General features: G+C 40.1%; 1 protein-coding gene across 2 annotated transcripts; it reads right to left on the bottom strand.

The window, feature by feature from the left end:
• Window positions 1-2,700: 2,700 nt before the first annotated feature.
• On the bottom strand, window positions 2,701-18,114 carry LOC145437537 (uncharacterized). 2 transcript variants are annotated; one of them, XM_080314799.1, is made up of 13 exons: window positions 17,876-18,114; window positions 16,105-16,263; window positions 15,852-15,991; window positions 15,492-15,647; window positions 12,908-13,044; window positions 10,714-10,902; window positions 9,951-10,074; window positions 8,682-8,795; window positions 7,204-7,326; window positions 6,962-7,145; window positions 6,113-6,268; window positions 4,963-5,069; window positions 2,701-4,270 (listed from the first exon to the last, which is right to left on the bottom strand). In XM_080314799.1, the coding sequence occupies exons 1-13, from the start codon at window positions 18,036-18,038 to the stop codon at window positions 4,034-4,036; spliced, it is 1,989 nt and encodes a 662-aa protein (XP_080170925.1). In that variant the 5' UTR covers window positions 18,039-18,114; the 3' UTR covers window positions 2,701-4,033. The 2 variants fall into 2 exon arrangements, with proteins under 2 accessions (XP_080170925.1, XP_080170924.1); XM_080314798.1 differs by having other exon boundaries at window positions 10,714-10,906; window positions 12,912-13,044.
• Window positions 18,115-18,138: the final 24 nt, after the last annotated feature.

Genomic DNA, 18,138 nt, shown 5'->3' with positions numbered 1-18,138 from the left:
AGAAAGAGAAACTGAGGAATTCTCAGGCTGTTTTCACGGAGCTCTATTTTCACCCCCCAATTAGAAAGAGAAACTGAGGAATTCTCAGGCTGTTTTCACGGAGCTCTATTTTCCATTTTAAGAAAATTTAAGTCGCGCTTCACATCAAGTAGATATAGAGTTACAAATATGTTTTCACGAAAGTGAATATTATTTAGGTTGCATTGCATTGTCGCCCATATGACATATTTCATCACAGTAAATATGGTCCATCATGACGTTTGAAACCACCGTTTTGCAATCTAGCATTTACCCATCATATCGTAATCTATAGAAGCCCATGGCGCGTTCTAATCTGGAGGAGCGGGATCTTCTTCTACTTCATAATATTTTGTAATCTACTTACTTACTCCTCGCTATTTTCAGTTTGTCAAGTAGAAGTTGTGTCACCCCCCAATTAGAAAGAGAAACTGGGGAATTCTCAGGCTGTTTTCACGGAGCTCTATTTTCCATTTTAAGAAAATTTAAGTCGCGCTTCACATCAAGTAGGGCCTAGATATAGAGTTACAAATATGTTTTCACGAAAGTGAATATTATTTAGGTTGCATTGCATTGTCGCCCATATGACATATTTCATCACAGTAAATATGGTCCATCATGACGTTTGAAACCCCCGTTTTGCAATCTAGCATTTACCCATCATATCGTAATCTATAGAAGCCCATGGCGCGTTCTAATCTGGAGGAGCGGGATCTGACTTTTTGAGCGTTAGATCTGTTTTAGCGGACCACCATTAAAAATGTCTCGACAAAAGACATAAAATACATTTTCTGTCTTTATGATGTAGTATTGGTATTTCTCGTTCAATTCGCAGTATCATTACTTAGAGTTCTAATTAGTTTCATTTTTTGTCTTGAGAACATACATGTTTAAGTTTAAAAGCAAGTGTAGCATCGCCGTATACTTTCCTAAAATACAATTACACTATATGCCGTTTTTACGTTACGCCTTTTTTTTATCGTCGTATACGAATCGCGCAAAGTGCTATCATCGTATCCATACATCTTCTCCGTATTGCTCTTCGACTGAACTAAAGGCCGTAATTTGCGTGAGGGAACATACCATGACATTTTCTAAAACAGGATGCTCGAGTAAACAAAAGATTAGTATCTCATCATTTCCATAGCAATACTATCATTTGCATATCATGATGCAGTCGAATGCTCTTGCTGTCGGACATTTCTTTGGATGCATCAATATGCATTGTGCATGAAGCTCTCTGCACCTTCCGCATAGCTCAATTTGCAGTTTTTGAAGGGCAATGCAAACGTATGATGACCGTTTTCAAAACTACTTACTTGAGTAGATTTGAAGTCAGCAAATTATAGTTCAAGTAGTCTCAGGTTGCTTATGGAAGAAGTACTTCTACTCGTTCTTGAGTAGATTTTTTTGTCGCTACTTCTACTTGAGTTGCTTTCTCGACTACTTTGACCACCTCTGGTTATATCCATCACATTTAAGTTGCTTTGGTATGTTTCCGACCATACAGGTTTCATTGCATTAGTTGGCAATGTTGTTGGATGATCATGACATCGGAAATGTGCAATTTCCAGTCACATTCGTAGCTTAGTAGGCTACTATATGTTTTATATGCTACAATACGGTCAATCACTGTTTCAAGGCTTCAGCAGGGAAAATTGGTATCGATACTATAATTCTCATTGATAAATTAACTTTCAATGGCGAGGAGCGTATGATTTCAGTACTCAAAATAATTGTATTTTACTACTCGACTCGAATCATTAAAATTAATACTCGATTCAGATTCGAGTACTCGAATCATTTTGACCAGCCCTACTTACGAGGCTACGGCCGCATTCCAGGATATAGTCGCAATGAACTAAATGGACACTCAATACTCGTTTTAAACTATCCATGTTCAATTGTTCATTTCAGGTGAACTCCGAACTAATCTACTTTTTCATATCGTCTTACTATACGTATCGAAATAATCGCTAGTGGTCATGTAATGAATGGTTACTAGGGGTGGTTTTATGGACGAGCCTGGCGCGAAAATTTTTCAGAATCACGAAAGACTTTCGTCATTAATATTAGTAGTTTCACATATTACCATCAAATATTTATCCTTTCTCGGCCCATGTGATCAGATTCACTGGTAGAGTTGATGGAGGGAGTGTTTTCGAAAATTTAGGACAAGTTATAAATGATCATGCATATACAAGTGGGCGAATTGTTATTAGTTAGGCCACTTGGTTGCATGCTGTTATTTCGTGACTTCCCATCAGGATTGTCGGTATAATGGTAAGACATTGGAATCTCCCAAACGTACCAGAAACCAATTTCTTTCGTGAGGAACACACGACGCCAAGTTGGTATTTCGATATGCCTGGGTGCATCATTTTCCTCCGCTGTTCGCATCTGCCCTCTGAGGCTATAGGGTGCTACTGTGTTAAAATCGAAAAATGAAGTCCCAATGAATCGCGCGAAAAAGATTCAAGATAAATTGATCTTTCAAAAATCCGGCAGTCAAATCGGCCGCACTTGTCCACGGCCGCACAAATCCCCTTCTACGGCCGCAGGTTGCCCACCCCCGGAGCAGGGTGTTAATGCTAGTTCCGCGATTCTTAACTGAAATACTGATACGCATGAAACCTAGCAGTAATGCACCCTGACTTCATCAGCTGCTCATGCGAAAAACAATAAAGAGCGGGCAATTTTTAATGCAAATCTCGAAAAGGCGGAACAAATGCAACTGCAAGGGCACAGGACTACCAAAAGCATGTACAAAACGTGGGCATGATTTTCAAAGGAAGTCACTTCGTCACGCGTGGCTTCCCAGTCACCGGGAAAGATAAAGTGCAAAAATGTACGAAACATAATTTTCTTGTAGTACAACGGAAGGTATGATTAACGAAACACGAGACGTTCAACGAACACCCGGAAAATGCGGCTCATTCTCTTGGTTTAATCGAACCGCGCTGCAGAACGACGATAATATTTGACGTAACAATGCAAAGAATGTAAAACAGGAGAAAGCCCGTTGCGCACAGCAGATACGCACGCACAAACAGAATCACAGCATATATCACTAACCTACGGATGGATGCGAAACACGTGACTGTATGATTGGGCGACGGGATTAAACCATTTTCGGAATCAGTGCGACAGTAGCATTTCCTGAAAGGGCTACATGAGAGCTGTATAGTGCAAAACAAGTCGAGCTTGTTGTACAGACATTTGCTATTCTTATGCTTGCGATAACGAACTCTCATGTGGTGTGTACTGAACGTATTAATGGAATTTTGAGGTTTTCGCGAATTCAGTAATTTTAATTTGATTTGGACAAAAATGCCTAGCTGTAATTCAAATTCCTGTCTAATTTCAAAAAGCGTCCAACTCTGTAAAGGATAGGGTTACCATACATCCTCCTTTAGGATTTGTCTTCTTTTTCAGCTTTTAGATCTAAGATAATGGACAGATTCGACTGAAAATGGGGCATAAATGACGCTAAATAGGAAATTCGTGGTTCGAACTAAAGTGACCTTTTTTTTCTTAGTCAACCAACGTAAAGTGTGGAACAAAAACTGCATTTCTAGTGTGGAGCCGGAGAGTTGACCTTTTTTAGGCAGCCAACCACGAATTGGGGAAAATTTACCATTTTTCCGGATTCTACTCGACAATTTCCAAGTCTGAAAATGTCGAAAAAGTGTCCTCTTTTCCATTTCCAAAATATGGTAACTCCAGTGTAACTGAACAGTGTGAAACAAGCCAAGATTGGTGAACAGATATTTGCCATTCTCGTGCGTAGGCATATGAGCATGATCCCCGATTCGATATCGACTGAATTTGATTTTTGTCGTACACGTGCATAGCTATGATTCTAACAAAATTCCAAGAAACTGAAAATTTGCTGGTTGTCAAACTCTGTGCGTGCGGTCACCTGTTTCGCATCCACCCGCAGGTTGGTTATCTATAATAAGTCCCCAGACACACCAAAACAGGGAAAATCATCACCTAATCTCGTCCCTAATCTCTAATCCTGTATGGAATAACCGAACTGACGGTTTCCGCGCTTGTTCCTGCAGTGGGAGAACACAGCTCCCAAAATAAATCCCAAGACGATCATGCCGATACTGATAGCCGCCACGGCGCCTTTGGAGAAGACCGCTGACGAGGCGGGGGCTGGAGCCGGGGCGGGCGCCGCGGGCGAATACAGGGACTTGCGCTCCTTGAAATAATCCGAGTAAGCCGTCATGCGCACTTCATCGCCCTGAACACAAAAACACACACGCCATCATACAAAGGTGACATCGATATATTAATCAAGTATTCATCCCCTATACAAGGAACAAATAGTAACAATAGTGCAAAGCATAGAGACCGAAACAGTATTTAATGAATCATTTACCCTAATTTACTTCATTAGCTGTTAAAGTCAACCAGACATCTGTGGTTGATCAAAGTTTTCAACAGGATTTTTGAACTCTGGCCGGAGTTATTGGAACGCAGCCTTGTCTTACTAAAGTCCATGGTCGAATATGTTTATGTAGACCCGAACAGAATAAGTAGGCTAGTTTCATGACCTTCTTTCTCAGGTTGGCAAACTCGGAATGACTCTATGGCGCATAAAATCTGTCGATACTTTCCGATAATAATTTCACTTTCAGGGTAGAAACTTTCTGCGGGCCTCTATTGCAGATAGTAAGCGTAATTTGTCAAAATTATGCGGCACAGACACCACAAAAAACGACAAATGCGTTATGTCATGTGATAGCGAAGTTTGACGAGTATCTTCGGGTTTTTTGAAGTTTTTAGACGCAAAAATATATGTCAAACTTAAATATGTCCGATGCAGAATTTTTATTCAATTCGCCAGTTTTTGCGAATTCGGCATTCCCAACTCAAATCTAATCACGAAAAGCTGAAAATTTTCGAACAGAGCCACTACCGATCAACACTTACGCTGGGCAGCGTGAACGCGACGTAGAATAGATTTTGAGTCACGTTCCTTCTCAAGTTTTCCATAGCAGTAGTCAAGTTGATACTGGGTTCGTACTCTCCGGTGTCACCTGGAAGGAGAATTAAAACAGCTGAACAAAACACAACGCACGCGGGTACACAAAAGCTACAAGAGATACACGAATGAATGAAATGATACCGGGCTGGATGTGGCTCAGTAGAGGATAATGACAACTTCTCGACATGACGGGGAATGATTCGGCAACTCACAAGCGATAAAGTAAGTGCCACCTAGTACAGATGCCGCAAAACCGTTTGTTGACAAAGAATTTTTTGACTGGAGGAATATTTTCTGTGTATAAGGTACAGTAAGTGTCCATAACTGGCAGCCTAAGTCGACGGTTCCCAACACCCAATATCAAAGTCAAGGCGTGGATATCATACGAAGCAACACAGCTTCGTTTCGAATTAATTAAATTCAATTATTCATTAAAATTTAATTATTAGAATTTATTTAATCTAATTAATTAAAATCCACAGAGTCACGGCTTGTTACAACTCATACCAGTATAAAGTCTTACCAGGGTTGTAACCAAGTCACAAAGCTCCGAGTCACAAGTCAATCTCACTTTTAGAGTTTTGACTTGAGTCAAGTCGAGTCATTTTCGATTCATCACCGAGTCAAGTCCGAGTCCAAGTCGTCGAGCAGAGGGTCGAGTCCGAGTCATGGTATTATGACTCGAGTCCGATTCATTGTGTTGACTGCTCAGTGCGCAGTTTCCAGTTAAAGTCTTGTTTAACCCACTTTTATAACTCCGTTTGGTGATATCGAATGGTTAGCATTTATAATATACTAATTTTCCTCACTTTTAACAGTTTCTGGTCGCATTTTCAAGTAACAGTGGCAATAGACGAAATTCCAATAGGGTGGTTACTTTACTGTTTTTCGAAATTACGATGAAATGTCGGTCTTGGCCGTCTGAATCTCGAGTTATATGACTCGGTGCGAGTCATGCGCAATGACTCGAGTCCAAGTCGAGTCAACACACAGATTGACTCGAGTCGAGTCATTTCTGTATGTTGAGAAAATGACTCAAGTCAAGTCGAGTCATCAGAAAATCGTCACTCGAGTCCTTACAACACTGAGTATTACCGTGAATCATCGGATGATCCGTTATCGAAGTAGAGACAAAGAGACTGTTGTCGGCGTCTGCATTTCCATTGTCTGCCGCCGTGTCCATCGCCGACCAGGAAGCGACGCGAAGCTGTCGCACTTTAGCTGCTTCCGCGACTGATTTCCGAATGGCAGCTGTAAGTAAAATGTCAAAAAAGTTCGGTCACAGCAATGGTCGGCATAACGAAACTTCCAATATGATTCCAATTCTACTTCTACACATAAAACAGCATGTTCCTAGCTTCATTAGAACTCGCTTATCACGCTTGGATAAAAGCTCGACCTTTACTCATCCCCAGAAGGCTGATTCAGAACAGGCAAAGGCCATGAATTCTGACATTGGCTTTTGTCGGATAATTCTGTCAAAGAGCTTCTTGGAGGTACAGAAGTTCCATATATTGGTAATTTCATGCCGGTGACGTCATATTTTGTGATACGATTATTGATATACAATGTTCTTCCCAATTCTCCACTGGTTGCTGACGATTACCCCTGACGGGTGTCAGCCGAAAATATTCGGGTTCATTTCAATACGAATATACGATTCAATTGTATAATTCTGTTGGCGGGAAAAATGATTGAGACGACAAATTTCACGTAAATCGGGAGAGCCCGTTCACACTTTCAATTGTGTGCCTTGGAGTCGGCTTCTATGAAAATACGTCAACCTAGTTTGTACCAACATGAGTTTGTGCGCCATTTAAAATAGTACATTAGGCTTACGCGATCATTACAACCCTGATACAATCAATTCCATTCTGTATTTTTTCCTTTGGAAATGTCTTTAGACATTGAAAATTTCCATCAAAAATAGCACTCTATATTTACCGGTCATCAGTCCAGAGTGTTGTTCGATATACTGCCCATAATTCCCTGGGAATTTCAGTACGATGTGGACTTTTTCGTCGCTGCCGTAACACGGGCTTACGTCAAACAGGTGATCGCTGTGGAATTGCGTAGAGTATCCCGATATATGCAACATGATATCTCTGACAGTCGTGTTTGGGCCGTTCTGAAGTAACAAACGCGCTCATAGCCTGATAGTTGCTTAGAAAGTATGGAACCATTACCGTTGTGACCATGTGATACATCTCGCCAATTAAAACAGGCGACGTCTCGCAGTTGGTCCAGTCGGGCGCCGTGTACAGAACTGTCTCGTCCGCACTGACCTGTCCCCCTTTCGAGTCATTCCACTAAAACATAATGCAGAGTTCCGGTTTTTCGTCTCACAATAACATTACGTTTCATCAACTAAGCATACATCAGGGTTGCAACCAAGTCAGAAGACTCCAAGTCACAAGTCAATTTCACTTTAATAGTTTTGACTGGAGTCAAGTCGAGTCATTTTCAATTCACCACCGAGTCCAAGTCATTGTGTTGATTGCTCACTTTCCAGTTGAAGTCTTGTTAAACCCACTTTTTATAACTCTGTCTGGTGATTTCGAATGGTTTGGATTCATAATATACTAATTTTCCTCGCTTTTAGCAGTTTCAGGTCGCATTTTCAAGTAACAGTACCAATAGACGAAATCCTAATAGTGTGGTGACTTTACTATTCTTCGAAATTACAATGAAACGTCGGCTTTGGCCGTCTGAGTCTCGAGTCATACGACTAGGTTCGAGTCATGCGCAATGACCTGAGTCCAAGTCGAATCAATACACAGATTGACTGGAGTCGTGTCATTTCCGGTATTTTGAGAAAATGACTCGAGTCAAGACAAGTCACCAGAAAATCATGACTCGAGTCATTACAAACCTGGCACACATGTACTGTACAATACACTGTTAAATCTATCATCTAAAATATCAATGGTTTTTATACATTCATGTTACAATTGAATGGTATATTCGTGATATAAGCCCGTAAATTTACGGCTGACACTCGTCAGGGGTAATCGTCAGCAACTAGCAAAGAGTTGAAAAGAACATCTGTTCACCTCGATTACTATGATTTTCATGCCAGTGGCGTCATATTTGGCGATACAATTGTTGGTATACAATGACCTTTTCAATTCTCTACTAATTGCTGACGATTACCCCTGACGAGTGCCAGCCAAAAATATTCGGATTTATTTCAATATGAATATACTATACAATTGTACACTGAAGCTATTCTTGTATTTATGTGATTAGGAAAATAAACTTTCTCTCCCTTCCCTTTTTCCAGCATCCCTCTGCAATTAATTTGAAATGACAAAAAATGATCATATAAAAACGGGAACCAAATGAAACCAATTGGTCAAACCAGGGTTGTAACCAAGTCACAAGGTTCCGAGTCAGAAGAGAATTAGACGCGTCAGGTTTCTGTCTTATTCAATTCACGACCAAATCAAGTCCGAGTCCAAGTCAGGCTACAGAGGGTCGAGTCCGAGTCACAGCGTTCTGACTCAAGTCCGAATCCAAGTCAGATTCAGATTGGAGTTTGAGTCCTGTTCAACCCAAATTGACGCAAGTCGAGTCGAGTCAATTACCGTGTGCAAGAAAATGACTCAAGTCATTACAACCCTGAGTCACTGACAAAAAACACAAGCATGACAAACAGACGCACCCTAGCCGGTACGGTGGAGGTCCACGAGTCGACTGTCATATTTCTCATGCGGTGTCTTCCGGTGTAGGTGAAATTGCGTTCCTCCATATATCTCGCGTGGCTCAACATCATCAGCTAAAAATAAGATCTTCACGATTGGGAGTTTCGCGCAATTCATAAGTCTGCGCCAAAGCAAGATGGCAGATAGCTGAAAGCTGTTGCATAAAATAGATGGAGCAGAAAAGACAATGCAGCAGAAGTAAAACGTCGCAATGCAGATTAATATTACTGAAAATAAATCAACCTTTACTGCAAGGGCTCCCAACCTGGGAATGAAGCCATGAAAATATATGAGATAGAATATTTTTTAAATTTATCATCTCTGAATACACTTCAGACTTCACTACAGCAGTACAGTAGGGGTCTTCAAAAATGAATTTTTTTCTCAATTCGTACTGGCTACTTGATAAAATTGTTAGGTTACCTAATTTAAGCCTACACACAAAATTTGGTTCAATTCCAACCAGTAGCCACATTGCTACAGGAGAAGAAAGTTAAAAATTTTTGTTGACCCCGTGAAAGCGTTAGGTTGTCTATAGAAACGATGTACACCAAATTTGGTTCAATTCCAACCGGTGGAAGCGGAGTTATTGCCGTCGAAAAATTTGGATTATGAATAAAATAGTATTTACAGTGACCCACCCATTCTTCAATTATTTATTATAGTGGTGCCCACCGTGAATACTATTTTATTCAAATCCAAATTTTTCGATGGCAATAACTCCGCTTCCACCGGTTGAAATTGAACCAAATTTGGTGAACATCGTTTCTACAGACAACCTAACACTTTCATGGGGTGAACAGAAAATTTTCAGATTTTTTGTTATTTATTTTTTATATAATAAATAGAAACTTTATTTTCTTGTAGCAATGCGACTACTGGTTGGAATTGAACCGAATTTGGTGTGTAGGCTTAAATTAGGTAACCTAACAATTTTATCAAGTAGCCAGTACAATTTCAGAAAAGAAGTCATTTTTGAAGACCCCTACTGTACTGACCAGTTTTTTTTTCAATAAAAATGATGTTTCTTACCTTGTGCAAAGGATTGAAAAAAAATGGGAGCCATGGATTTATTAAAATTTGCAAAGGGGCTCATGGTGTAAAACAGGCTAGAAAGCCATGCTTTAAAGGTTATTCGTGCAATGAGCTGCCCAGACAAAGATCGGAATCGGAAAGGTACCTTGTTTCGCGAACTGCACATTATTTGGCATCTGCTAATTTATACTTACGTGCTCGTTCTCGACGTGACCGTCCCACAAAACCTTCATATTTTTTAAAGTCAAATTCTGAATTGTGCAATTCCCCGACTCTCTGTTCATCCAGTACTGAACCCCGGCTTTGAAGTCCTGGATCCTAAACCGACAAATATGTTCCACTTGCTAATACCACACGCCTCGCCAATACAAGGGCTTCACAGCCAGACTTGAGCGACGAGATAATTCTGGTTGTCCAATTAGAGTAATTACGGCAACATGCCCGTAATCTAATTATGATCTAATTTGTTAAATTTTTCTATGGTCTTATTTAAATTCTAATCTGATTTCCAAAAAAATATGCTGGAACTGTATAGTGTGAACCGGCAAGACACTTGCCATTCTCATCTTTATGAGAATGATTTTTTATCATGTTTTTGCGATTTCAGTAATTCTGATGTAATTTGGAAAATAAAATGCGTGTCGCCATAATTCTAATACTAGTTTAATTTGAAAAAACGTGTAGCTCTAGCTACAATTCCAATTCTAATCTGCTTTGGACCAGCTGAAAACTTTCTATGAGCTGGAAAAACACTGCAATGTATTCAATGACAAGCAAAATACCAAAACAGTTGTTCAATCATTGTGTTTGATTCGTTAATTTCACCAATACATTCAACTCGGCCAATCGGAATCGCTTGACAAAAAAGCAAGTTATGAATGTTCATGAAAGCTCAGAGGGGTAGAAGCGCTAAAAATGTTAAGTAACGCTGGCTTAAAAGAACACAAAGTTACTCACAGAGTAAAATGGTGATTGGGAGCGTGCCATCTGGACGAGTTCTTGGGCGCGACAAAATCGGCACGCGCCATTTTCTCGTCAAAGTTGAAATGCTTTCGAGCCGAGTGGATCATCTTATTCTGCGCGTCGTGCATTTCTTCGGTCTGCGCGTAGTTCGACGGCGCCTTTGGTAACGGTATCGCGTCTTTTCTGCCTGCGTAGACAAAAATACTGATCGGCCATCGAGGAACGTTAAAAATGACGATTGCGAACTTGAATTGAAGGTGGCTGCGTGTAGCAGCAGCCCTGAAATGCTGCAGTCGGCTACATGACTAATAGTGATGAGGCCATGAATAGCAAAATGGTTGGCCACCCCTGCTATATTCTGATGAGTGGCATTCTTGTCTTGAGTACAATGCCACCAGTGAATAATTTGCTTTCATCCCGGAAATAGTCAATTTGTGTAGGATTAATGTGAAGCAATATTCATGGGTACATGTTTTCCAACCCAATTCTCAAATGTCTCTTGAGTGAGTCAAGTTGGCAATCCTATGATTTCATAAATAAAAAAAGCGCAACTGTATTCTCGCCATTCCTATTCCTTGGCTGCGAGACAGGGGCTTCCCTTTTGTGGAGCACAGTGGTGGTTGCTGATGGTTTGGTGATGGCCTGTTTTCAATTTTGGTAATAATATCATACCCATTAGGGCTCTTCATAAATGACTTTTTTTCTCAAATCGTACTGGCTACTTGATAAAAAGCCTACAAACAAAATTTGGTTTAATTCCGGCCGGTAACCGCTTTGCTACAGGAGAAGAAATTTTCTATTTATTAATTAAATATAAATAATTAAAAATTGAAAATTTTCTGTTCACCCCATGAAAGTGTTAGGCAGTACAATTTGCAATTATATTGGCCATTCACAGTTCCAATTACCTATACAATGAACAATTCAAACCAAGACCGTCACCAAAGCATCGGTGACTAGCACTGCGCTCCACAAAGGGGAAGCCCCTGTCTCGCTGCCAAAGAATCAGAATAGCGGGAATACAGTTTCGCTTTTGCAAATCTATGTAATCATAGGATTGCCATCTTGACTCACTCAAGAGACATTTGAGAATCTGGTTGGAAAACATGTATTCATGGGAATATTGCTTTACATCAATCCTACACACGTTGACTATTTCCGGGAGAAAAGCAAAGTTTTCACTGGTGGCATTGAACTCAAGATCAGAATGCCACTCATCAGAATATAGAATCCCCGAAAAGTCTATTCAGCAAATCCCGAATGTGTGGTCCTAACTTTTAATAAAGCTCAGGAAGTACACAAAGACAAAGTAACGCTGCATTGACACAGTGTCTTAACAAAAAAAAGCCAGACCCGGAATGCAAGGAATTGAATGAATAGATCCGGAAACTTCAAAAGATAGACAGCTGGAAAATCTGGATCAAACACTGTTACATTGTGCATTGATACTCAATAGACAAAGGCGTACGTTTGATGGATAGACCGGAATTGACTGTTTCAACATCCTCATTGCATTGCATTGTGTATTTGAGCGGATGACAATATTAACAAAACAGATGATATGATTACAAGCAGGGTTGTAACCAAGTCACAAAGCTCCGAGTCACAAGTCAATCTAACTATTATAGTCTTGACTCGAGTCAAGTCGAGACATTTTCAATTCACTACCGAGTTAGGTCCGAGTCCCAAGTCAGCGAGCAGAGGGTCGAGTCAGAGTCATGTTATTATGACTCGAGTCCGAGTCCAAGTCATTGTGTTGACTGCTCAGTTTTCGGTTAAGGTCTTGTTTAACCCACTATCATAACTCTGTTTGGTGATATCGAACGGTCCGCATTTATATTATACTCATTTCCTCATTTTTAGCAGTTTCTGGTCGTATTTTAAAGTGCCAGTACCAATAGACGAAATCCCAATAGTGTGGTCACTTTACTGTTCGTAGAAATTACAATGAAATATCGGTCTCGGCCGTCTGAGTCTGAGTCTCAGGTCATATGACTTGGTTAGAGTCCACGTCGAGTCAATACACAGATTAACTCGAGTCGAGTCATTTCCGTATTTTGAGAAAATGACTCGAGTCAAGTCGAGTCATCAGAAATCGTGACTCGAATCTTGAGTCATGACTCAAGTCATGACAATACGGTACTGGAATATACCGAGGTCCTAATTTATAGTCCTCCCTTTTTACCACCTACCTTCACATTTGACATTCCACAGAGGATTTCTCGAGCCTGGGTTCCATCCGCCCTTGTTGTCGTGTCGATAAGACGTGAAAGTGTACACATACTCATCAAAGTCAAAAGTGCTTCCGTCTTCTGTACGATTCACCTGCGAAGGACATGTACCAACTGGGACAAGAGTACTCGCGGACACACCATCATGGTCATGAGCAAATGCTCGGTTAGTTGCTCAACAAACAATTAGTTTACACTCAAATTGGCAAGCTATCAAACTTGTAAAAAATACTCATTTTTCAAAATTCGCCACTAGAACTAGAACTAGACCTAACTACGGTACCTTTGACTAACCACAACACACTAACTAGTAACTGACGATACAAATAATGTAATTGCAAATGAGCTAAGAAATATTGGAGATAGAAACGGCATTTTAAAAGGATGGGGTTTCGTGTTGGAAATCGATACGGGTTACGACCACAAAACCCACCCCCTGACTAAGATTCTGTTTAAAGTGATGACTCTGAGCTTGCAACGGCAGGCAAAAACTTCACACAATAGAACACCAGCATCACTACGACAAGTTGTTCCACAACTAAATTATTTTTAAAATGCGCAGCTAGAACTCTTTCCGAAATCCGTAACTAGGACTATAACAATCTAAAAGCTAGTTGATCGTCAATTGACTAGATTGTTAGTCGGTGATTAATGTGCAATGTATTTGTGATCAACGCTGAACTTCCAGCATAAACTAAACCTCACATGTTAACTGATATCACATGTACATCATAACCATCTTTTTTGAGGTGTGACTGTTTTACATGGAGCTAGAACTACCTTTATCCCGAAAACGGGCAATTACTCACTCATTTTCCAAAGAGTTTTGATGGTTCATGTACAATTGATTTTATAACGCTACCTTGCATTACGTGACCATGAAGATAATTCTAACAAGCTCGTATTTACACTCAAGATATTTGGCTTCAAATAAGAATTGATTAAAAAATTGAAATCGTAGTAGGCTAAAATCAAAACCACATCAAGTAGCCTATTACGTATCGAGGTGGTTCACTTGAGCAGCCAGAAAAAAGTATAAACGCTCATTACTCCGGATACAGCAAGTAGGGATATGGCGATAATGTAGATTCAAAATCAGTGCCCGTTTCAGTGCTTACCACGGATTGCGCGCACTACTTCAATGGGGAATTGAGGATACTGTTTCACCTATCACATCAAAAAATTATGAGTCAAATGAATTCAAACCTATTTCGCTTCCCTTCAGGGAGACAGGAAACTTCTGTCTGGATTCGACAGAGTCCCGTTTCAAGCCAGCAAGTGTTTCTCGTTTTTCTCAGTACCAAGAAGATGCAGTTACTCTCTTGGTAGTGAAATGATTACGCACTGGTCAATTATTATCTGTACATTATGCGCCGTTATATGTGTCTCAGAATTTGCCGGATATGATAGGGCAGATTGGCAGCAGTGTTAATTACGGTTGACATGGACATTCTGAATCATTGCCCGCTGTTCATTCCTTTCGCCCGACGCAAATCATTCTGTCAGTGTCAGACATGATTTGCTATTTCGAGATGCATTTCTTAAGGACTAACGCAGTGATCAATATCTGTAATTTCTGTCAAAACTAGCAGAAAATCACATATTACTAAATGATAGGTGTTGATAGTTTGATGTAATACCTTCGTGTAATGACAAAACACCTTTGTAAGCATCCATATTCTTTTGTCAATAGACTATGGCACAATATAAGTATATTACCGTATGCAAATTGATTGACGGTCACTACACGACTACACGATTTGCTATTTAATGATTTCACTGAGCTAGAAGGTTGTTTTGCGACACACGTTCATGAACTGAGAAAACACGGATCAATATTAATATTTTATATCAATATGTAGCAGAAATCATTGGGGATACTGATCATCCCATCATACAGTGTCAGTCTACGTACAATAGAATAGTGAATTGCAATACAAGCACATCCTATCAGTACTATCACTAACAGTAGGCTACAGCAGACCTACATGATCGCAACACCTACTAGCCGATTGATTGATATGCTAGTACAAGTGCTCAAGCTCAGTGCTTCACACTACCATTACCAATGTTTGAGATAGTTATCATAATGAGCCTTCAATATATCACAAACAATATGCAAGTCGGTTTTTATGGGCCTTGAAAGATGAGACTAAAAATGTGACACTTTGGCAGTTACTAGTTGATACAGAATACATGTTAATACAGTTCATAATCCTACCAATGTATTCGCTCTACATTATAATTTGAGGAATGGCGGTCACTCGGCTGGAATACTAGGTTATAATAATATAAATTACTTGCTAAAATACTGATATTTGTGTACGGTAATATAGTTCAAGATAGGCAAGTGATTGTGTATGAATTTAAATGCAAAATTGATGCTGAATTCTATTAAGAAATGTTTTTTACTCAAAACTGCTTCACATAGGTGTTTACAATGACTTCGGATCGCTGTAACAATGCCTCAAGGCGTTCGATACTTACCAATACTATGAATGCTGAAAGCTACACATGTAACACTGGCATAGCGGTACTTACTTTGAGTACAAGCTTCAACGGGACATTGCTGCCGGCTTTGTTGTTCCACTCGTCCACCGAAAACACCAAAAACACGTCGTACTTGATGTGGCTGTTGTTGAAAAGGAGACAGGTGGAATACTTGTCGCCTGGTACGCCGTTGACGAGGTATGTTCCCTGGAAATGCGGATTCATTAGCAAACACAAGTAGCAGTCATTTAACATGATATCAAGGACAATATTATACAGGGATTCGATTCCCAACATGACTTGTTGTCATGAAGGTTATGATATTTATACAATGGAGGCTACATTACATTCATTTTGCTATGCAGTCAAAATACTGCTTAAACATTTTATGATATGTAGACCTGGGCTTACATTTTCCAGAGTGTAGTTGTAGTCTCCCGTCCAATAGAACGGAAACTTGATATCTTTAAATCCATTTTCGACGCCAAGTCCGAAAATACTGACGGGTTCCCGATCGACCAAGTCATCGACATCGCACTTTTTTGAGTCCACTGCAAAATAAAACTCATCGTTTAAACTTGTAAAAGGAAGACAATACCATGCCACCAATAACAAACAAATGACATATTGATACCGGTATGTGAAATTGATCAGAGGAACTTACTGTCAATGGTGAGGCTTTGATTGTGATTGTAATCGTATTGTATCCATTCAGTCTTCCAGGGACTCGTGTCGGAATCATTATCAGGAAAATGTACGACCATGTTGATGATACCTCTATCCATGTCATACGTCTCGTACGCATCGACAGTCAGATTTTTACCTGAAAGTTGGGGTGGATATAATTTACATTCAACACAACGCCAAAGCAGATTGTCTCTACCTGTGAGATTTCAATTTCTACAAAGATACGATGCATGGACTGTATCAATGGTGCAGCGATAGTTTTGTGACTGTTGTGACGCAAATTATCACAATTGACAGGTAGTAGTGATTATTTAGCATGAAAATGAGCTTGAGACTCCACATTGCAGGGCCATAACGGTTTCCTGTCAGCAACAGAAGTGGTCCATAACGAAGTAGGCTACTACCGTTTCGTTGAGAGCACCGAAGTACACTTCTGCTTAATGGTGCTACGTAGTCCGTACTAAAGTGGATGTTTTTGCCTACCTCATCTTCTACTTGACAGTTGGTAAGGAGAAAGTACTTACTTTTCAACTTTTTGGATTTTGTTAAGCAGAAAGTAGGTTCACCACCCTTTTATGAGTGAAATTGACATGGCAAACGAGTGAAAGAAATAGAACATATCATATTTTTGTCCTGATGTTTTAGCGGAATATACACTGACCCATGATATATACCACGAGTGTATGATGTGCATATGCCGATGGATAAGGAAGGTGCAGGCATAGCCTTGTAAGGCTCTTCAAGTCTTGCACCTACCATCCATGCTATAGCGCCTGTAGGCCTACCAAGCGAGATAGTGTAATGGTTATGCGTCCGGCTTCACGAGCGGTAGGTCGTGGGTTCGATCCCCGGCCGGGTCATACCAAAGACTCGAAAATTGGTATCCGCAGCTCTCCTGCTAGGCGCTCAGCAATCACGGATAGCGTGGAGGAGAAAAAACGGGGGCGCAGACTAGATGACCTCATGGGGCCGTATCGCAACTCCGTCGTCAAAGCATCTCGATGGTGCAGGCGAAAAAGAATACCATATCTCTCTCTCTCTCTATCATGAGAACTGAATATTTCTTCGACACTTGAACCTATCTTCATTATCATAAGTCTTTTGGATTATCCGTGATGATGCATCTTTAAATTCGCCACCTTCAATTGATTAGTAGTGTAAGTATGCGACACCTTATTGACCAAATCAACTTTTCGAAAGTACTCAAATCATAGCCTACTTTCGACTTTTATTTGAACCTGTATGGAATCGGTGTCATGTGCTCACACTATATTTTATTTTTTAATTATTTTTCATTAAATCACTTCAACTTGCTCACCTGATATATCAGGCAAAAAGGCCAGCAATCCAATCAGGTATTTGAAACAGTTTTAGTAAGTCTTGAAAATTGCTGTTTACAGTAGTAATTGAGCAGAAATTCATGGTATTACTTTTACTTCTATACTCGAGTACCAATGAAGGCTACTTCGACCACCTTTGGTCTGCACTAATGCAGAGTCATGCTGAAACTTCGACGTCGACACTGGCCAAACTGCTGACATCATCTGTGACATATCATTCAATTATTGACCTCAGCAAGTCTATTTACACAAACTACTGCCTCTTCTACTTCAAATTGTTTATAATATCCTTGTGAAACTGCACAGCTTATATACATACTCCAGCATAATATAATCATTCATCATCATTGATAGCGAATGCAGGAATTCACACAAAAGATCGGTTTCTAACAATGCAATCAAACTTACTTATCACACTAATCGTTGCCTTGTAGCTGTACACCGAAGAGTTGACCACAGGAGGTTGCGCAGACTCCACAACATCTTGGCAAGTGAAGGGAGGATCGGAAGCCAAAACATTCGGAACCGTTATGCACAGTAAAATGCACAGTGACGCTTCTAATGGAATCATTACGAGTTTATATTTGTAAAGTGACAACACGCTCTATTTAGCGAATGTGCTACCTGAAAATTGCATTACAAGAAATAGAACAGATCAATTAATTTCAACA

Source organism: Botryllus schlosseri, chromosome 4 (assembly GCF_051294905.1).
Source record: "Botryllus schlosseri isolate E-star chromosome 4, Bs_hap1, whole genome shotgun sequence".
NCBI lineage: Eukaryota > Metazoa > Chordata > Ascidiacea > Stolidobranchia > Styelidae > Botryllus > Botryllus schlosseri.
Note: the sequence above shows the minus strand (reverse complement) of the source record. Positions and strands in the feature narration are given on the sequence as shown.